Source organism: Hypanus sabinus, chromosome 1, assembly GCF_030144855.1.
Source record: "Hypanus sabinus isolate sHypSab1 chromosome 1, sHypSab1.hap1, whole genome shotgun sequence".
NCBI lineage: Eukaryota > Metazoa > Chordata > Chondrichthyes > Myliobatiformes > Dasyatidae > Hypanus > Hypanus sabinus.
Window position 1 is genome coordinate 32,209,726 of NC_082706.1, and position 22,920 is coordinate 32,232,645.

Genomic DNA, 22,920 nt, shown 5'->3' on the forward strand with positions numbered 1-22,920 from the left:
TTCCGTGCAAAAGGGGTGCCCGAAACACAGGTGATCTCACAGGTGAGAAAGTAAGTGAAGAGTTCCTAATAGAGAGGCACTCAGAGGCTTGCCTGCTTGTGTTGCATCAGTTCCTGGGCCAGTTGGTAAATAAGTTTAGTTATGTATAGTACATTGTAAATATTTACATTATTTACACTGTGGCTTACAAGGCTCCCAGAATTGAAACTTTTAAGGAATAAATTTAGTAATAAACTTGGAAGTAGAAAGGAAGACTTCCGGAGTTGAACCTTTGAAGGAATGATTTTATTTATAAGTTAGAAAGTGGAAGACACCTTCCAATTCACCGAGAGTAACCACATGTGAACTTTGCTGTGTGGGAAGCTGAGAATTTGGAGAGAGCAGGAATTCATTGTAGAGGAAGGAGGAAGTTCTTCCAGTTACCCTGTGATGCAGTGGAGGCTTGTGGAAGCTCAGGGAAGTGTTTAAAACTAAGACACAAAAGTAAAATTCCCGCAATTTGTCATAATTCTTCATCTTTCTCTTATTCTGCTAAGGCACAAAACATAATAAAGCAGCAGCAGGAGTAGGTCATCAGCTCCTTCAATCTTGTCACACCATTGGCTGATCGACGCTGACCTCACTTCCTCTGTGTCAGTTCCCTCTACTCCTCAATTGGTTAATACTTATCCACTCTACTTTACAGATGTCAAATGATCCGGCTTCCACCACCCCTTAGGCCAGAGAATTCCAAAGATGCACCACTCTCTGCAAGAGGAAATTTCTAAGCTCCTTAGTTTTAGATTAATAAACTCTTATCTTGTAGCTTTGTATTCTTTTTATGATCTATACCTCCACTTACCAAAGCCTAAGATCCATTAGTCTTAGAGACAGAATCACACACCAGAAAAACCAGAGATGGCCCTTCAGTCCATCATATCCATACTAACCATCGGATGCCTAATAAATATCCATTTTACTTGCCTCACACTTTCTGCATCATGTAATTCAAGACTACAGACTTAAATGGCACTATAACTTCTGCCTCCACTGTCTCCTCAGGCAGTATGCCCCAGATTCCAATTGCCCACTGGGTGAAAAAGTTCTCTCAGAACCACACCAATCTTCTTACTCCCAAATACAAGTCTTCGAAAGTTGGATTTTGAAATAATTTTTATGGTCCTCTGCCACCTTCAAGATGCACGACTTCCGGCCCTAGGTCCCTCAATTTCATCAACTCTTGAAAAGTTGTGCACTTAGTTATGTCACACATGCTGCATGACTTTAACTTGCCCAATGTTCTGTGATACCTAACTTGCTTCCAGGTCCAGTTCTAACTCCAGTTCCTACATCCTTGTTCCCCTCACATGAGATGTATCCAGATCAGCCCCTGCATTACACACTCTGAAGCTCCATGTTCTGAGTTCGAAACTGTCCGAAGGAATCCATTGTGAAGGACTCAACTTGTCCTGCACACTGCCACAAGCCAGATCTATCCAGATTTCTACTTCACTGCGTATCAATTTATAACTGCGGTAAATGTTTCTGAGGTAGGAATGCAAGTTTTTAACAAAGGAATTTGGGGAAAGAAAATTAAATTTTCTTCGGAAACAATTCACATTATCCCATTACACTTGGTCATCCAAGTCATTAATATGCTTATAGAAATAGTGGTCCTTGCACCAAAGCTTGGGGAAATACCACAATGTACCCCACTCCAGCCCGAATTATGTCACTGGCCACTGCGTGAATGTGTGTACAGTAAGTAATTTCTCACCTCCGAAAGAGTTCAAGATGGACAACGGCAGGAGCGATTTTCTCCACCACGTCTGCAATGAAGTTAAACTTGTTCCGCATGCTGTCGGGATGCTGGAGATCTAAAGGCGGCAAGATTTTAGCATTTAGTGAAAAGCAGCACAATACTGGCAGTCTGACACTTAGTGGGGTTGCGGGGAGCAGAGCAAGAGTTGATCAGAATTATTTCGGTTTTGCTTTTTATTGAAGGAACGATCACTGAACTTTGCCTCTTGCTTCCTCACACAGCGGGAGTGCTGCACGTTCCTTTCCAGAGACCCAACTCTCCCTTTTACTGTGCTGTCTAGTTAAAGCACCCTTCCTAGGGTGGCACCTGTCGCAGAGAATTAAACTACAAGGCAAAGGTATTCACATGAATTTCCTCACACACCTTGAAGCCTCGTTAGAACTGTGCAGGGCATAGGTGAAGCCACATCTGGAGGACTATGTACAAGTGTCATTCAAGAAGGGATTGAGTAGACTGAGCCTAGACTCACTGGAACTTAGAAGGAGAGAGAGTATTCTAAATAGGTTCTGTTTAGCTGAGTGCAGAGGTTGTTTCTCCTGGTGAGGGAATCTAGAACGGGGCTGGGGAGTTGAACAGAATAAAGGCGTCAAGCATTTGGGTGGAAATCAGGAGGCAGGAGACTGCAAATGCTGGAATCTGGAGCACCAAACAATCTGCTGGAGGAAACCAGTAGGTCGAGCAGCACCTATGGGGATGGAAAGAATTGTCAGCGAGGAGCTTTTTTTCTCACAGAGGGCCAAGGTGGTTTGTAGTTCTTTGCTTGAGAGAGCTGTGAAGAAAGTAATTATTGAATATTGGATGCATTCAAGGCTGATGTAGATTTGTGATTTGATTGGAAGAGATGCCAAGGATTATGTGATCAGGCAGGAATGTGGACCAGGAACCTACGTTGGATCAGCTCAAGAGTTCTTATAGAGAGGCACCAAGAATCAAGACACAGGGAAAGAACTTGCAACATCTCTTGCACTATTTCAGTAAGAACCAAGACCCGAAAGGCTACAGAACAGCCCAGGAACAGAGGACCATTGTTGCTGCAAAGCAAAAATAAACAGGAGGCTCATAAAGAAATGGAAATGAAGCAGGAAACAACAGGAACTGTAGAATTACCAGAAGATCGTTAATGTTAACCCAGTGAAGCTTGTCAGGCATATTAGGATCTGATAGTTTGTTAGAAATGGAAAACGTAGAACATTGAACAGAAGAGACAAGGAACAGGCCCTTTGGCCCACAATGTTGGGCTGAACTAATTGTTAGTAATTAAATGTCTAACTAAACTAATCCCTTCTGCCTACACAATGACCATATCCTTCCATTCCATATCGAAGAGACACCTGAACGCCTTGTTGTCTCCGCCTTACCACCACCCCAGCCAGCATATTCCAAGCGCCCACTACTCAGTAGATAAAAACACTTGACTGCACATCCTTACCCCAATCATTGAAATAGATGCCCTCTGGAATTTGACATTTCACCATGGGAGAAAGATACTGTCTACTCTGTCTGTGCCTCTCATAATCTTATAAATCTCCATCAGATCTCCCCTCAACCTCCACTACTCCAGAGAAAACAAAGTTCTCCATTTCCCCATCCCCTTTTTCCTCTCTCATCTTATCTCCTTGTTCAACCATTGCCTCCCTCTGGTTTTCCTCTCCCTCTTTTCTTTCTTCCGTGGCCTTGTTAACTTCTGTGAACTTCTCAGCTCTTTACTTCATCCCTCCCCCTTCAGGTTTCACCTATCATCTTGTGTTTCTCTCTCCCTTTTTTTAAATGTCCTCCTCAGCCTTTTTTCTCCAGTCCCGCCATAGGGTTTTGGCCCAAAACATCGACTGTACTCTGTTCCATAGACGCCACCTGGCCTGCTGAGATCCTCCAGCATTTTGTGTGCGTTGCTAAGATGGTCAACGTTCTCCATGTTAGTCCACGCTCTCCAAACCAGGCAGCATCCTGGTAAACCTTTTCAGCAACTTCTCCAAAGCTTTCGCATCCTGTAATAGGGTGACTAGAACAGAGCAAAATAGCCCAGAGACAGCCTAACTAGAGTTGCTACATAACTTCCTGACTCTTGAACTCAATTCCTTGACAAATAAAGGCAAACATGCCATATGACTTCTTTACCACTTTATCAAACTATGGACTTGAACTCCAAGATTCCTCTGAACAGCAATACTGTCAAGGGTGTTGCAACTAACAGTGTATTGTCTCTGTACATGCAACTGCCCAAATTCCAGCACTTATTATTTGTTCTGGTTGAATGCCAACTGCCATTTTTCTGACTGTATCTGCAACTGTTCTATGTCTCACTGTATCCTTTGCTAGTCCTCTATACTATCCACAGCACCACCAATCTTCATATCATCTACAAACTTTCTAGCCTTCCCATCTATGTTTTTATCTAGGTTACTTACATATATCACAATCAGCACAGGGCCAAGTACAGATCTCTACACAACACCACTGGTCACAAACCTGCATCCATAATAAGTCCTAGTGACCACTACCCCTTGTCTTATAAAAACAAGACAATTAGGAAATTACACAGCCAAAATTCTAATCTTCTGGATGAGTGTCCCATGAGGGACTTTTTCAAATGCATTACTAAAGTTCATGTTTACAACATCCACAGCTCTGCCATTATCACATCCTCGAAAGATTCAATCAAGTCAGTAAAACGTGATTTGCCCTGCATAAAAACAGGATGGTTGTTCCTAATTAGGCCATGACTTTGCAATTGTTTGTAAATTCTAATCCTAAAGAACCTTTCTAGTGACTTCCCTAGCACTGAGCCAAGACTTACTGGTCTATGGTTTCCAAAATTATTCCTGTTTCCCTTCTTAAAAAATGAAACAACATTAGCTACTCACCAGCCCTCCAGGGCCTCAACCCTGGCTAGAGAGGACATGAAGACATTGGTCAAGGCCCCAGCAACCTTATCTCTTGCTTCACTCATTAACCTGGTGTCCTGCAACGTCCACCTTAATATTCTTTAAGAGACCCAGCGCTACCTCCTTTTTTAATTTCAAAATGCCCTTGCAATTTAGTATGCTCCACACTGATCTCCTTGCTATCCATGCCTTTCTCTTTGGTAAATGCTGATGCAAAGTACTCATTTAGGATCTCTTTTATCTTTGAGTATTCCTACCCTCTCCCTAGTTATGCTCTTGCTCATGATCTATGTACAGAACGTCTTGGGATTCTCTTTAATCCTATTTGCCAAGGACTTTTCTGACTCCTCCTGGCTTTCTTAATTCCATTTTTGAGTTACTTTCTGGCTTATTTATAATCCTCAAGGGTTTTTAGCATCCTGTTCTTTACGGATATTTCCTTTTTCTTCTTAAGTTTATCATCTCTCCCAACATCCAAGGTTCCCTTACCTTGCCATCCTTTTCCCTTCTTCTCACTAGAACATACCTGTCCTGTGCTCTGAGCAGTTGGTCTTCAAACACTTTCCACACGTCAGATCTGGACTTATCCAAAAGCAGCTGTTTCCAATAGCTCTGCTTAGTTCCTGTCTAATACTCACATAATTTGCCTTGCTCCAATGTAATATTCTCTTGTAATCTCCATACTTATCCTTATATATAACCATCTTAAAACTAAGGTGTTTTGATCACTGTTTAAACCCCCCCCCCCCCACAAGTAATATCAGTGAACATCCTGGCCATGATATTGGTTTCCTACCATTTACAGTGCTATCAGTCCTGCTTGCACTGGTCACCACTGCCCCAGAGGAGGTTCCAATGATCCAAAAAGCAGAAAGCCTGCCCCCTGCACCAATTGCTCAGGCACAGTCACCTGTGCTATCATTCTATTCCTGTTCTGAATAGCCCACAGCACTGGGAGTAGCCCAGAGACGACCAGGGAGGATCGATAAGAGAACACGTCTTGCTGTAGTCACTGGGATCTCATGCTTTCCTTACTGATGAATCGAGGAACAACCGATTCTGGCGCTGAAGGGAATCATGAATCAAAATCAGAACTGTACATCAGGTGTAGACCTGGACCATTCCAAGTCTCAGATCTGTACTTTCATGCTCGGGCTTCTCTATGCAACCGCAGTTACACGGTTGGTCATTTCCACTGCAGTCCAACTCCGACAGCACCAGTGACCCAGGTTCAGTTCTGCTGCTGTGACCACGTCCTGTCCGGTTTTCTCCCACATTCTACGGACATACGTGCTAGTAGGTAAATTGGGTCGTGTGGGCCTGTTGGGTTGGAAGGGCCAGAAGGGCCGGTTACTGTGCTGTGTTTCTAACTTAAGAAAAGATGTCAGGGCGCGTCCTGTCCCAAGTCAGACGAGGCTGTTCAGGCTTCATAACAGGAGCTTGGATCAATGAACAACAGGGTAAAGTCATTGTACGTGAAGATTAGGGAGCCACAGTGCCTCAGCTCCTGTGAGGCAAGATCAGACATGACCTCAGGTACTCTCCCCTGTGGAGTTTACATGCTCCTCCAGGGATCCACATGGCAGTTCACAATTCCTCCCACATCCTGGTTCTGCTGGTAGGTGAAACAACTACTGAAAGGCACTGTTGTGTACACAGTGAGTCAAACCGCCTTTTGCTGTGTCATTGTAAGACCCTGGCCTCATTATAAGGAGCTGTCTGGACTTGCTTCTTGCAGCTGTGTTTTCAAACACAGGAAGGAAGAATTCGTAAACCTTTAAACGTGTTAATGGAGTGACAACTGGGAATGAAAATAACCCCGATATTACCGTTTCAGTACACTTAATCAGAGGTCTCATTAATAAAAACTTTAGCTAAACAGCAAAATCTTGGCATTCCATGCTCCATCCAAGAATAATATTCCATTCAGCCTCAGACAGGAAGGTTTTGGCAAGACCTACATACAAGGCTTCCTCCATGTGCTCCAGTAAGATGTGCGGGTCGGTATCTTAATTGGCCACTGTAACCTGCCCCTTTTGTGTGGTAGAACCTCAGGAGAGTTCATGCGAATACAGAGAGACCAGGCTCCAGCAGACAAAAAGCAGCTGGTGAATGGGATTGTTCTGTAAACTGACACAGATAGGATAGGCCAAACGGCCTCCTTTAAATGCAACACAAATCAATGACCACCTCCCCCAACTTGACTCTGTCTACAATTCCTGTTGCCACAAATGTAATTAAGGACTCTTCCCATCCTGGTCATTCTCTCTTCTCCTCCCCTTTGGGCAGAAGATACAAAAGTCAGAGAGCATGGACCATCAGGGTCAAGGACAGCTTCTGTTATCAGTGGCGCTCTCATACACCAAATGATTAACTCTTCATCTCCCAACCTACCTCACTGTGGCCCTTGCATTGTCAATGCCCACTGTAACTGTAACACCATATATTGCATTCTGAGATTAGAGACATTATCTTTATTTGTCACATGTTCATTGAAACATCACCTTACGTTCTCCGTATTTATCGCTTATTTATTTATTAACTCTTTCTTTTTGCATTTGCACAGATTGTTGTCTTTTGTACATGGGTTGAACACCCAAGATGATCTTTCATTGATTCTATTATAGTTATTATTCTATTATGGATTTATTTGTATGTCTGCAAGAATATGAATCTCAGGGCTCTACATGGTGACATTTATGTACTTTGATAATAAATTTACTTTCAACTTTGAACATCAAAACGTACATTGAAATGCGTCTTTTGTGTCAATGACTCACACACTGCGTGAATATGCTGGGGGCAGCTCACAAGTGCCCCACACTTCCTGCACCAACATAGCATGCCCACAATTTATAGACCCTAATGAGCTGTCCTTTGGATTGTGGGAGGAAACCAGAGCACCCAGAGGAAATCTACACAGAGAACATACAGATAGCAGCGGGAACTGAGCCCGAATCCGTGAAATGGAACCCCATTCCATTTTCCTTTTGCTACCTCGATGTGGTTACAAGATGGTGAGGTGGAGATACGCCTCTACCAAAGGAGGTGTAAGGCACTCCTTCCCTCTGCTAACCTGCAGGTCACCCTTGGGCAAGGTGTAGCACATGCATAGCCCCCAATCAGGGTCACTGAAGCCATGGGAGCAGGTCATATGAGCAGCCGGTGCAGATCACAAGTCCTGGTTTTGCGATCTCTGACCCCAGGCAGACAATCTCTGAAGAGTATTGATAATGGCTGGGGTCACCCGCCTTGTAAAGACACTGCCCAGAAGAAGGCAATGGCAAACCACTTCTGTAGAAAAAAAATTGCCAAGAACAATCATGGTTTTGGAAAGATGATGATCACCCACATCATAACTATATATAATGAACAAATGATATGGTTTTGTATGGCATGATCTGTGTGGATGACAAACAAACCATTGGTTTTCACTGTATCTCAGTACACGTGTTAATAATAAACTAATAATAATAAAATAATAGATTACATAGAAGCAGAGTACCCACATCATCTCTGCTGTGCAATGGTTGCTTTTTCCACTGTCCAAAATGAAAACAGCCATAGAAATGACTGCTGAAGAACTGACAGAAATTCCACTGCCTGCTTACTTAAATACTTTGCTGCTCTCACAGCTGGCAAATTTGCTTGTTCCCAGACGAATAAAACAAAAACTTTAAATCTTTTCCAGAAGATGTTAAACCTGCGTTCCATCCGCTTTTCTCTCTGCTGCCATCTGAAATCCCACGGCAATCAGCAAGCGTCGTAAATCTTGCGTGACCAGAGGGGAAGAAGTCAGAAGACACACAAGGATGCATATCTCTGGCTTTCTCGAGACAAGTTCTCACATCGAGGAAGGAGTTGCGTCCGAAAAGTTAAAGCACCCCAAGGGGGCCCGTCCTCTGTGCCGTTTTCAACCAAGGGCTAAAGAAGAAAAACTTACGTTGGCATGCCTTCTTTGTGATTGCATCAAGGTGACAAATTTCTAGGGATGTATTGTGGAAAGCGTTCTAACAGGATTGCAAGGGGCTACAGAGATTGTAGACTCAGCCAGCTCCATCAAGGGCACAACTCTCTCCACTACCAAGAACATCTTCAAGAAGGCAGTGGCATCCATCAATAACGACCCTCACCACCTGGACCACACCATCTTCTTGTTACTACCATCAGGGAGGAGGTACAGGAGCCTGAAGGCCTGTACACAACATCCTAGAAACAGCTTCTTCCCCTCCACCATCATATTTCTGAATGGTCAGTGAACACTACCTCATTATTTGTCATCACGCTATTTATTTATTTATTTGTTTGTTTGTTTAGTAACTCGTGTTTAAGTCCTGCAATGTACTGCTGCCGCAAAACAAATTTCATGTCCTATAAGACAGTGATACTAAAGCTGATTCTTGGTTTTCAATAGCACTGCTCCCCGGAACAATGTCAACACTGACTGTAGCTGATGGTTGGAGTTCATGAGAACAGAAGAGATAAAGAGCATAAAAACCTATGGTTTTCATGTCAGCTCCACCATTCATTGGGATTACACCTGATCTTCTGTTATTGAGGCACGACCTTCATATTCTTTGAATTCCCAGAACCGAGACTGAGCCTTCCTGTTCTATGTAGTTGACAATCTGGAATCCAGCACCACCTGGGTAAAGAGATCTCTTCATTTATTTACTAACAAGCTAGCCCCTGTTTTCCAGCTGTTTCCCCGGTTCTAGACTCCTCAGTGAGGGGAATCATCCAGTTTTTAACAAGCCTGTCAAGGGCCTGTAAGCAGTTTGGAAGTATTGATGCATCTATGAAAGACAGGTCCCAGCTGCTTCTACAAACTTCCTCACTGCTTGGAGTTTCGAGGATATGGCAGAGCTATTCTTATAAGGCCCCTCTACTTCCTGGTGAAACTGCAAGGTCTCCTAGAAGTGACGTCATGCAGCTGCTGATAATGACACTGCAATTCCAAGCCTCGCCAGCTAAGAGCCGGTACAATATGGCATGCTCCCAGCAGCACTGTGAGAATGACATCCCTGCAGCTTAACACTGGGATTTATCCACCAAAATCTCTTTCTATGAAGAGGCAGTGGGGATTCCCTGTTGCACACTTCCCAGTTTTGACAGACGGCAAAAGGCCAAAGCTGGACATTTGTAGCAGTGATCCCTCAGCTGTTGAAAAGTGATCCCTAGCATTATCAGGGAACCAGCTGCTCCAAAGGCACACTGTCCAGTCACGTGAACAACTGTCCTTCCTCAGACAAGGGGGTAGAATGCCTAAAAGTCCCAGGCAGAATGCAGACTGTTGACCAGCCACAATAATGAGAAATGCTTGCACCATGCAAGACTCCCAGATGGTTAACTTCTCGGTTGAGTCTGTGGTAAAGAAAGCAAATGCAATTTTGGCATTTATTTCAAAGGGAATAGAATATAAAAGCAAGGAAATAATGCTGAGGCTTTATAAGATACAAGTCAGGCCGCAATTGAAGTATTGTCGACACTTTTGGGCCTCATATGTGAGAAAGGGTGTATTGTCATTGGAGGCAGTCCAGAGGAGGTTCACGAGGATGATTTCGGGAATGAAGAGATTAACATATGAGGAGCATTTGGCAGCTTGGGGCCTGTACTCACTGGAATTTAGAAGAATGCATGGAGATCTCATTGAAACCTACCAAATGTTGAATGGGATAGATAAGGTGGAGGTGGAGAGGAGGTTTCTCTGGTGGGGGTCTCCAAAACTAAAGGGAAAAATTGAGGGGTGACCTTTCAGAACTGAGGTATGGAGAATTTTTTACCCAGAGAGTAGTGAATCTGTGCAATGCTCCGCCACAGACTGCGGTGGAGGCCAAGTCCATGAGTATATTTAAAGTGGTTGATGGTTACCTGATTGGTCAAGGCTCCAAATGATATGGCGAGAAGGCAAGTGAATGGGGTTGAGTGGGATCAGGGGTCAGCCATGATGGAATGGCGGTGCAGACTCAACGGGCTGAATGGCCTAATTCTGCTCCCAAGTCCTGCGCTGGCCTTCCACAAACTTGAGATGTCACAAGGAGCAGAATCAGGTTCATCATCACTGACATACGCCATGTTGTTTTGTGGTAGCAGTACGGTGCAAAACAAAAAATTACTAAGTTACATTAAAAATTAAACAGTGCGAAACAGGAACAGTGAGGTAGCGTTCATGGGTCATGGACCGTTCAGAAATCTGATGGCAGAGGGGAAGAAGATGTTCTTAAAACATTGAGTATGACTCCTGTACCTCCTCCCTGACGTTAGTGATGAGAATTATTATGGAGCTCGGTTGTAGTTAGGCTTATAGTCCAGAAACAGCAACAATATAATCACCTCATCTGTAGTTGGTACAATATAGAGACCTGTGGCCTTGACCATAGTCAGACTGACTGCCCTGCTGTTTCTCCTTCGACACTATAGCTTTCACTCCGAGTACCCACTCAAAGCCCCACAGAGAGCAATAAATGAAGCAGGGGGATCAGGGGTTCCCAATGCATGCAGTTTTGCCCATACGTCCACGCCCTAACCTCTGGCTGCTTCTCTCCTCCAGTTGTAAACTTGCATTGTCTAAAGTCCATCAAGCTTCCTCCAGACCTCCCCCTCTCCATGGAAAACAACCCTGGCTTTCTGGAATCAGCACCCTCATGATAAGGACGCAGGTAGAGCCAAGGGGAGGCCACTCAGTCACTGTGGATCTTTCAGCTCAGCACCAAAATCCTGCACTAACCCCTCCAATTCCCTCAATCCATTAACTTCTATGTTGAATGAGTGAGCAAGGCTTGGTTAGGAATTGAAGATGGACTGCCCCAGGGTAAGATTCACTACCCCCTGATCCCTTTCATCTGGAATGAAATCGTTTCTGTGATGAACAGAACACCCACACATCCATCCCATGGTGGTGTCTCCAATGCTCTACGCATCTGTACACTCCAGTCTCAAAAACTTGCAGTACAAAATCAAGCCCTTCAGCCCATTCCAATATCAAAATCCTTCATGGAAATATTTGTGCCAGATTTCAACCCTGCAGCCGTGAACCCAGTAATTCTGTTTTTGCCTTTGATGAACCTATGTCTCTGACCAGGTCATTTAACTCAGACTGAGTTATCACAAGAGGGTGACTCGACATGAAGGGTTCCACATCTGTATCAGTGTCAGTATTGTTTTGCATTCCTGGCTCGAGCATCATCTTCTAAAACCTGTCCTGCCACACAGCATGGGCGAGGGGGAAAACTTTTCCGCTTACGTTGTGGGCAACGTTTTAATTGACTTGAAATAACAAATACAGACAATTTCAAAAAATGGTGCGTGATAGGGAAATTTCATGGTGATTTTCATGATCAGCAGCCCAAAATTCAGAAGTGACCAAGGGGAGCAGAATCTTCTGTTGTGCAGTGTAATCACATTAATAACACTTAATCCATACCTTCTAACCTCCAGTGATTCAATCACTGGTCAAGATGCTATTTAAATGTTGTAAAAGCTTCTGTTTCCACAGCCCTTCAGGCAGTGCATTTCACCACTAGCTATCTACTGGGTGGAAAAGACTCTTCATCATATCCCCTCTATACCTCCTAATCCAGAACCTAAACTTACTTATGTAGTTTTTGACACCCCTACTGCGGAATGGCTGGTGAGAAAGAGATACATCTCAAACAAAGGAGGGGTAAGGTGCTCCTTCTCTCTGCTAGCCTGCAGGTCACCCTTGGGCAAGGTGTAGCACCTGCTTAGTCCCCCAGTCAGGGTCATGTGAAGCTGTGGGAGCAGGTGCTGGAATGTCATATGAGCAGCTGGTGCACATCACAAGTCCTGGTCATGTGACCACTGACGCCAGGCAAACAATCTCTGAAGCGTACTGATAATAGCTGGGGTCACCCGTCTTGTAAAGTCACTGCCCAGAAGGCAACGGCAAACCACTTCTGTAGAAGAATTTGCCAGGAACAATCAAGGTTGTGGAAAGACCATGACCACCCACGTCATTCAGCATGGCCCATAACAAATGAATTTTGGAATAAGACATAAGTTTTCTACTGTCTATCCTGTATGCACCGGTATACCTCCTTTGCTCCAAGGGAAAAAAACCCAGTCTATCTAAACTCTTCCCATAAGTGAAACAATCCATCCCAGGCACCATGCTTGTGATTCTCCTCTGCATCCTCTCCAGGGTGATTGAATCTGCTTTTAGTGTGCTACCAGAAATGTACACAGCACTCCCGGTCTAATCAATGTCTTGCAGTGCTGAACCGTAGCCTCCCCACTCTTCCATTGTACCTCCCAGCTACTGAAGGGAAGTTACCACATTAGCAGTGCGATCACTTGAGTTGAGTACGATCTCCTCCTATGGGATTGTCCCCAAGATGTCAGGATGGATTGCCTTAATGGAGGAGCATGACTTTGTTTAACATGGGGAGGTTGATGCACTGGCAGCGACAATACATTCCTTGACCGATTGGGGTCAGGGCCCAGTGGCATTGAATACAAAATATGACTGCCTTCACTTCTGCAGCCTTTCTCCACCTTCAATGCCATTGTGATGTGTCAGCTCCACCACTGAACTTCTGGTTGGACCGGTCTGCCATGGGTGACCCTACCAGGAGCTAAGCACCAGATGGCTAAACTCCAGACAGCATCACTCTCAGGATCTCAGGAACTCACAAGCTTCACCACCACGACAATTCTTGGAAAGTGCTATCTTATTAACTGCCTTCCAAAAGGTTCTTTGGACTGATCCTCTGTAGCTCATTACTGCACTGTTTGCCTTCTCAATCTTCCCACCCAAATGCATCAATGCTGGATGGGGGATTAATATTGTCCAGAACAGATGGAAGTACTTGTATCTTCAGGATAACACTTTGGGATCTTTTACGTTTTAATCTTGCATCCATGACCCTTCAGCATACCTACTGGTGCTGCACAAATCTGGATCATATGCTGCAATCTCTAGAATGGGATTTAAAGCAGAAACTGCTCTTGAAGTAATTCCCACAGTCTGAAAGATAGTTGCATTACAGGCAGGGAGTTAACTTGTTGGCCAGCTGATAATGATTATTTTGTTTATTGCAACTGGCACTACTACTGAGGTAGGAGAGATATTAACCACTATGAACCGTGCATTTGGTAACTCCTTCCACAGAGGCAAAAAACTGTTATAGACAGCAGATTGGAACTTCGTGGGCTGAGTGATGAATTTGAGTCTTATCACTGCCAGCCACACCAGATTCTTAAACAAAACAGATATGTTGGCTTTTGTTGACTTGGCTACTTACGATGACATTACAGGAGAGGATAACTTTCATTTATTATTACAGTGGATACCAGTTAATTGGGCCATCGGTTAGTTGGGGCAGTCACTTATTTAGGCCAAGTCTTTTTAAGAACAAAATTAAATCAAGAAAATAGTTAGGATTCTCTTTGTTTATTTGGGACACCCTGCTGATTAATTGGGATAGGAGACTTGTGGACCGTTGTGGACGGTTGTTGTGGACCGTTTCTAACTAGCATCAGTTGTGTATGTTTGTGTTCAAATAGCAGCGATATTTGTCACTGACATTTGGCGAGAAATAAGCAGTAAGACAATTTAGAACTGTTTTGCTCACTGCAGTTTCAAGCATTCAGCCCTGGGGATGTCAGAAACGGCCAGGAATGTAAATAAAATGATTTCACTACTTCAACAAGTTAGGACTACAAGAAATTTGAAGGCATCAACAATCATTTTGAATGTTACAATGATAATGAAGATTTGGAGGATGCAATCATCAAAAGAATGAAGGCAGTCCATTATCTGCACTAAGTGTCTGCACTGATTTTGTTCATTTACAGTCAATCAAAAGACCATGTCAGTGTACACTGGATGAATTCTTCAGTATCTAACAATTAGGAACTAATACACAGTTTTATATACTGGAGCAACATTAGTAGTGTTCCAATTTGTTCTGCATTTCATTTAAATACATAATTTGTTACTCAGTTAAATTATTGTCTTTTTATATACCTTTTTTAACTATTTCCATGAAACTTCAGCTCACTGGGGCAGCCAGTTAATTGGGCCAAAATGTACTGGTCCCAATTAGCCAGAATTGATTGTATAATCTTTAACTGCGTCCCTCCTGATATTCATTCCAAAACCCACTGAAGTTGCCAATTTAGAACAGCAAATCTGTCGAATATTGTTCTTGTTCCATGAGCAGAGAGAGGGTGTGAGGTCATGTTCACGTGAAGCCAGTGCTTAGTCAGCTCAATATTGTCTTTGCTGGATAGTTGGAAACTGCCTGCTAGCTGTCCATCCAACCCTGGAGTGCATCTGCCCATCATTTTCCACAAGAATACAGCAGTTAACTGACCTGGCAGCCAATTAATGTTTCGTAATGCAAGAAAATTCATTTTCTCAAAGTGATTTTGGAACTGTTGATTTCAAACATTTTGTTTTGCCTCTGGTGAAAATTAAAATAAAGAGTTTTGTTTCATGAACACAGGAACTTTTTCACTAACTTATTCCTTCTGGGGTTGAAAGAAGCCACAAATAACAGATTCTGATGCTTGAAGGACACTCCGGTCAGCAATGGAAGAATGTAAGCATGCACCAAGAGATATTAGTAAGGAAGAGTCTTGTAACTTTCAAAAACACAAGAAATTCTGCAGGTTTATTCTTCTCCATAGACGCTGCCTGACCTGCTGAGTTTCTCCAGCATTTTGTAATTTGCAAGATCACCCTACTGTCAACCTCAAGGAGTGGAAAGGGTAACAGGCAGCAAAAGGCTAGGGAGATGTTGGAAAAAATGCTGGCAGGAACAACTTGAACCTGGGGAAAGGGCAATGTGGGACGTAGGATAGCCAGCCAATCAGGCAGAGTGCTCACACTACAATGCCACTGCCAGCATGATGTGCCCATTACCCCAGTGCCTGGCTCCAACCCTTGGCTTGTCAGTACCCTCCTTCCCAGGCCTGGCACCCCCTCCATACCAACCTACATACTCAAAACCCCACTCCAACTAACCCTCTCTACTCACCCCAGGCTTGGCACACCCTATGTACTAACCCATCCACTCAAACTGACCTTCTCTACCCTTTCCAGGCTGGGCATTCACCTCCATACCAAACCATACCAACTCCCTTCCTAGGTATGGCGACTCCTCTGTACTCACCCACCCACACACAACTTCCCACACTACCCGCCTGCACCAACCCACTCAACCCTCTGATTGATTCCTCTCTACCCTCTGCAGGACTGGCACCACCCACGGGGTCTGGGACCCTCACCTCTCTCCGTACCTGCATCGCACGCTCCCTTCTGGATGAGGATGACCGGCAGCGCGTTGGACGCCTGCTGCCCTCGACTGGCCGCCTTCAGGCTGCAGATGTTGCGGTAAGTGCGCCCGTCACTGCCGCACACCGGCTCCTCTTGCCTGCAGGCGCAGATGCCCTTCTTGCGCTTGGCACCGGCGAACACACAATGGAAGCCCTCGGCGCACACACCGTGCCGCCCGCCGCAGCTCTCGCCCTCGGCCGCCGCGCACACCCAGCAGCAGCCGCACGAATCCTTCACCCGGCCCTGGGTGCAGTTCACCAGCAGCGCTGAGCAGCGGGACGGTTGGCACACGTCCGGGCACGGCTTGCCACTCACCGCCGCCAGACAGCAGAGGCACAGCAGGATTCCGGCGCGCAGCATTTTCTCGGTCCGAGCCGCGATCGTCCGGCGGTGGGAGCTGGGAGCTGGGAGCTGGCGTGCGAGAGAGGGTGGCAGATGCCGCAGACCTCGGGTGCCCTCGCGCGGTGCGCAACCTTTGCCAAAGCGTTAACTCACAGCCCCTGTCTGTGTTGCAGATGTTAACGCACTGCCCCCTCTCCGCTGTCCAAAATGCGTCAACACTGTAAGGCTCGCTCCGGCTCCCCACTCCCAGCCCCTGGCGCCTCGCTGCCGTTTGTAAGCTGCGGGAATGCATCAGAGCCAATGAACTCCGTGCCAAAAATCCTCTGCGCACCAGCTATTGGATCTCCGCGGCAAGTGCACCCTGGAGATTAAATTAACCCTTGGAAAGGTTATCTGGCTGTCCGCATTGGTTCGGCCGATGAAGAATAATCACGAGTCCTTTTGAAGGTTAGTTGGCCAGCCTAATGCTCTTAAGGGAATGTCACCGTCACACTTGTGCAAAGGGCAGATGCGCACTGCAGAAATCCCAATGCACCATTTATAAGAGAAGCAGGGGTAGGCTATTCGGCCCCTCACAATTGACAGTTCGGCCCACTTCCATCAGTGTGACTATAGCGGCTGCAGCCGGTCCCGAACTTGCGAAGAACGTTCCGCCGTGGCGCAGCTGGTGATCTCGCCGCCTCACAGAGCCAGACACCCGGGTTCTTTCTCCCTCGGATCCCTTTGATAGATTGGAGCCATAGGGAGGTAGTCACCGCTAGGTTGCAGGAGGCAGGTAACTGGGTGAGAGTCAGAGTAAGGAAAGGAAATGGGCAGGCGCTGCAGAGTCTCCCTGTGGCGACAACCTACGAAGAACGAGCCGCAGTGACCGGGTCTCAGTAGAGGTGATGAGGGCGGCAGTGGTGATAGGAGACTCCAAAGAAAGAGGAAAAGAGGCGAGGTTCAATGGGCGCGATAGAGACACCGGATAGTATGTTGCTTCCTAGGTGCCAGGCTCGGGGATGTCTCGGATCGGGTCCACTGCATTCTCAAAAGGGGAGAGTGAGCAGTCAGATGTCTTGGTACGTCTTGAGACCAATGGCACAGGTAGAAAAGGTGAGGGGGTCCTGCAAATATATTTTAGAAAGCTGAAAAACAAGCCCTCAAGGGTAGTAATCTAGTGATTGCCGACCGTGCCATGCGCCTGTGAGGGTAAGAATAGGTTGAATCGGCAAATGGATGCGTGGCCGAGGAACTGGTACAGGAGGGTGGATGTTCAGATTTATGGATCATTGAGATTTCTATTGGAGAAGGTACGCCCTACACAAAAGGGATGGGCCACACCTGAGCCCGAGGGGGACAAATATCCTCGCGGGCAGATTTGCTAGAGTTGTTCTAGAGGGTTGAAACTAGTTTGGCACGGGGACGGGAACCGGAGTGATAGTGCAGGAAATTAGGTAGTTGGTTTACAAACAGAAGTGTGTAGTGTGACTGCTAGCAAGGAGAGGCTGATGATAGGGCAAGATTGCAGTTAACAGTAAGAGTTGCAATGTAAAAGGCGGACAAACTCGAAAAAGGTGAATACCGGACTGAAGGTGTTAGTATGAATGCGCGCTGTATACGCAATATGACGCAGTTACTTACAGCACAGTTACAGATCGGCATTTATGACGGGCAAGCGGAGGAGTGGCGTGGCTCTGTTGGAAAAAAATTAAATCAGATCATTAGAAAGAGGTGACATAGGATCTGAAGGTTGTGGGCAGAACCAAGTAACTGCAAGGGTAAAAAGACCTTGTAAGTTGGAGTTATATACAGACCCCAAACAAGGGAAAGATTTGGTCTACAAATTACAATCCAAGATAGAAAATACATGCTCAAAGGATCCATCAGCTGGATCCCAAGAGGGAGAATTTCCAGAATGCCTACAAGATGGCTTTTTAGATCCCCTGGTTGAGACCGCTAGGGGATCAGCTATTCTGGATTGGGTGTTGTGCAATGAGCCAGAATTGATTAGAGAACTTAAGGTAAAGGAACCCATATGAGAAAAGTAATCATTTCATAGAATTCACCCTGCAATTCAAGAAGGAGAAGATGAGGTCAGCTATATCAGTAGGACAGTTGAGTAGAGAGAATTACAGATGCACTAGAGAGGAGTTGGCCAAAATTGATTGGAAAAGAACACTGGCAGGGTTGACAACATGGCTGGAATTTCTGGGAGCAATTCAGAAGGCACAGGATATATACATCACAATGGGGAAGAAATATTCTAAAGACAGGATGTGCAACCATGACTGATAAAGGAAGTCAAAGCCAGCATAAAAGGTAAAGAGAGGGCATATAATAGAGCAGAAATAATAGGAGGCTAGAGGGCTGAAGGCAGCTAACTAGTCATAAAGAAGAAAAAGATGGAATATGAAGGTAAGCTGGCCAATAAATTTTAAAGAGGATACCAAAAGTTTCTTCAAATACAGAAAGGATAAAAGAGAGTCAAGAGTAGATATCGGATTGCTGGAAAATGATGCTAGAGAGGTAGTAATGGGGGACAAGGAAATGGCAGACAAACTGAGCAAGTATTCACATGAGCCTTCACTGTGGAATTCACTAACAGTATGCTGGAAGTTTGAGAGTGTCAGGAGGTGGAAGTGTGTGAAATTGCCATTACTAGGGAGAAGTTATTGGGAAAGTGAAAAGTTTGAAGGTAGATAAGTCACCTGGACCAAATTGTATACACCCCAGTGTTCTGAAGGTGGTGGCTGAGGGATTGTAGAGACACTAGTAATGATCCTTCAAGAATCAATTGATTCTGGCATGGTTTTGGAGGAATGGAAAATTACAAATGTCATACCACTCTTCAAGAAGGGAGAAAGGCAGAAGAAAGGTCAGTTACTCTGACTTCAGTAGTTGGGAAGATATTGGAATTGATTGTTAAGGATGAAGTTTCAGGGTGCTTGGAGGCACATGATAAAATAGGCCATAGTCAACATGGTTCCCTTAAGGGAAAATCTTGTCTGACAAATCTGAATTCTTTGAAGAAATAACAAGCAGAATAGACAAAGGAGAATTGGTAGATGTTGGATTTTCAGAAGACCTTTGACAAGGTGCACACATGAGGCTGCTTAATAAATTACATTGTATTACAGGAGAGATACTAACAAGGATAAAACAGTAACAAACATGAGAAGATCTGCAGATGCTGAAAATGTCACAACCACAGATTCAGTAGCACGGCAATTGCGCTTGTGAACTTGCATGTGTCGGGTAATTATTATTTAATTGTGATAGTATTTAACTCCATTCTTGTTGACGTAGTGCTTGTCAAGACTTGGACAGAGCACAGCAACGCTTTGCTGCTGCTTTGCATTCGGCCTTCCCTGAGATATTGGACTTCCAAATCCAGCGACTCGGAAGGCCAGTGGTACTCATTTAATGTTTAGATGTTCTTTTCAGCCGCAGTGTAGGCTCCCTTTTCCTTTGAGAGTTTTAGTTAATGGTCCTGTTTGGCCTGCCATTTATTGTTTTATTTTCCCCTTAACACTATTCATATTAAAGTCTGTGAACTAGCGACCTGCTTCAGTGTCTCTCACTCCGCACTTGGACCATATCGTGGCGACAGCAAGTCTGGGCAACCAAGGATGGACCCAGCAGAGAGAGAGCAGCTGAACTTGGCCATGAGATTCATTGGTCAGGTAGGAGACAAGCTACAGGCAATGGAATCTGTTCTCAGTGAAGTTATGGAGGCAATGAGGCAGATAACCTTGTGCCGGCAAGCCCATCTGGCTTGACATCCGGGAATTCAACAGACTCGAGTTTATAAAGAGACAATTTTGGTGGCCATCTGTGTCCCAGGATGCCCATGAATTTGTATCTGCCTGTCCCACCTGCACTCGGAACAAGACAGCGCACCAGCGTCCTATGGGTCTGTTATGTCCACCGCCTGTGCCCCGCTGCTGGAGGCCAGGCAGCTTCTCTGGATAAGAGTACAGTTGATGTTTTGGGCTGAGGCCCTTCAGCAGTCCTGCTGAAGATCCTCAGTCCGAAAAATTGACTGTACTCTTTTCCCTAGATGGATAAAGAGTGGCTGATTAGCAGAAGGCAAAGAGTGGGGAAAAGGGACCTTTGTCTGGTTAGCTGCCGGTGAATAGTGTGTGTTGTTTGAATTTCCAGCACCCGCAGATTTCCTTGATTTTGCAATTTAAAAGTTACATTTTCTAGATTTAGCACAAGTAAATTTGTTGATGATACTGGAAATGTCTATTTCACGCAGAAGTTCATGTTCAATGCTCATTAGAGTGAGATTGTTCAATCTGTCTTGACCCATGGTGATCCTTAGTTCATTTTTAATCCGTTTCAGTTTTGAATGAGCGTTCTCCACTGCAGTTGGTAACCATGAGTGACAAGTAGATGCGCAAGGTATTTTCTACATTTGGAAAACATGACTCCAAAGAATTGTCAGTTATCAAACGGTACAACTATAACTCTACAAGCTCTTGTTTGATGCCAATATGAGAAGCAAGGTCAGTTTTCAATAGTTCAGTAAACTGCACAAATTCTTCATCAAGACTTTCTTCCAGATCTTCCGGATATGATTTAATAAGATTTGATGACCTCTTTACAATCTCTTCAGGTATAAACGACTGTAACTGATGAAGGAATCCAAAAACACCATTCACCTTTAGATAAGCTTTCTGCCTTTTTGATAGGGCAGAAAGCAAGTGGTCAATAATGGCAAGAAATGTTTGGCTTTTAAACTTCTGAGAAGGCGTTTTAGATTCAACAAGTGCTGGAACCACTGAAATCATTAAACGCGCAATTTTGCTTGTGTTTTCTTCGAGTTTGCTGTTGATAATCTTCACAATTAGTCAGATCCTTGGCTTTTTGCTAAATGCCTGAAAAAGAAGACTGCATAGCTTGAATATATCCATGCAAGGATTCATAGAGTGCACAAGCTGTGTTCAGGTCTTGGCCAGAAGATTGCAAAGAAGCACTGGTCATTTGAAAACCTGTAATACTTAATCCCACAGTATGACCATTATTCCTGTTTCCAACTTCATCATTGTTGAAAGTAGTCCATGAGCCTGTTGTCAACACTCTGCCTTCTGATCATTGTTATTTCAAACGTCATCCAAGACTTGCTTTATTGCAGAAAAGCTTTTGTTGCATCTGCATGAGCTGACCACCTGGTACCTGACATGCTTTTCACAACGGGCAAATGAGCACCCCCATCAGATAGTGCAGCAGAAAGGAGATCCCACCCATAAGTAGAAGCAGAAAAAAATGTGTACAGGCTTTCTACAAATTGAAAGAAAATGAATGCTTCTGGACAACTTTCAGCAGCACATTTTCCAACCAAATTTAGTGAATGTGCAAAACATAGAACATAATCTGCAAACTCATTCAGCTCTTTAATTCGTGCTTGTAAGCCACTGTACTTGCCACTCGTGTTGCTGGCATTGCTGTAACTTTAACCCCGGCAGTCTTTTGTATCAATGTAATTTTCCTTTAAAAAGTCAAGTAAACTTTGAGTGAGCTGTTCAGCACAATGACCTTCCATATACAAAACCTTCACTAATCTTTCAAGACAGCAAAACAGCACACAGTCAAAGTCAGCTGGTCCACATTAGATATATCTGGAGTAGAATCCAATGAAACAGAATAATACTTGTATTTCTTCACTTCACTGATAATGCGATCCAATATGCTGGATCCAATCAGATTGATGAGTTCCTCACATGTTGTTTTAGATATGTATGGTTTATGTCCCCTTCTTTTGTCTGTATGCTCTGCCAGAAAAGGGTCAAACCTGGCCAGTAATTCTAACAACCCCAAGTAATTTCCATTATGAGGACAGCCAACAGTTTCATCACTACCATGAAATAAAAGGCCTCGTTCTGCTAAAAACTTTACAACTTCAATAATTTGCTCCAGAAGTGTGCACCAATACTTTGGTTCAGTCTCCATTTCTCTCACAAGATGGGAACCGACACGTTAAGCGACACGAAACTCACAGTCTAATCCGATCTTGTATGTTCCTGAGCTGGGTCGGACTACCTAAGATCAGGAAAAAAATGAGGAATCGTGAACGGGGTCACATAAAACTGTTGGGTCGCACATTCCTTGGCGCAGGCTCACCGCGGCGGCGCACGCTGCAGCGGCTTGGAGCATTGCAAACAGCACAAAGGTCACCACGACACAGCAAGGAGCCAGCAGACACCTGCACACACACACCCACCACGCAGCATGCAGCTCCCCCGACATGAAAACAACAGCGTCGCCAGATCGTCGTGAGAATACGGTGAGAGATGCCGATTTCACCAGATCGCAGCTTGCAAGCATTTAGTGTGGGGCCCTCGAAAATGCGGGGCCTGTAGCATATGCTGCTTTTGCTACTAGGCCCTGGGTGCGTGCAGGCTGTACCAGCACTCTATAAGGACAGGGTCTCAGTACTGGCATGCTCTGGATTTTTGTGATTAATTGCATGTATGAAGTTTCTACAAATTTCTGTCACTTTTTACAAGTAATAATGGCAAAAGGTAATATCTAAGTGCAAATTCTGGGCCAGAGTGAACTCCTCTGTGTACCTGTCTGGTTCAAATGGTTTAAATCCTGCCTCCTCT

General features: G+C 44.7%; 1 protein-coding gene across 1 annotated transcript in view; it reads right to left on the reverse strand.

Annotated features, from left to right (window-relative positions):
* LOC132392347 (serine protease HTRA1-like) overlaps nucleotides 1-16,604 on the reverse strand; it is a 38,591-nt gene extending 21,987 nt beyond the window's left edge. Inside the window, exons 1-2 of the mRNA XM_059966166.1 lie at nucleotides 15,949-16,604; nucleotides 1,757-1,856 (exon numbers count right to left, since the gene is read on the reverse strand). Of these exons, the coding sequence (XP_059822149.1) occupies nucleotides 1,757-1,856; nucleotides 15,949-16,345 (497 nt within the window). The 5' untranslated portion in view covers nucleotides 16,346-16,604. The remainder of the gene's footprint in view (nucleotides 1-1,756; nucleotides 1,857-15,948) is intronic.
* Between the last annotated feature and the right edge of the window lie 6,316 nt (nucleotides 16,605-22,920).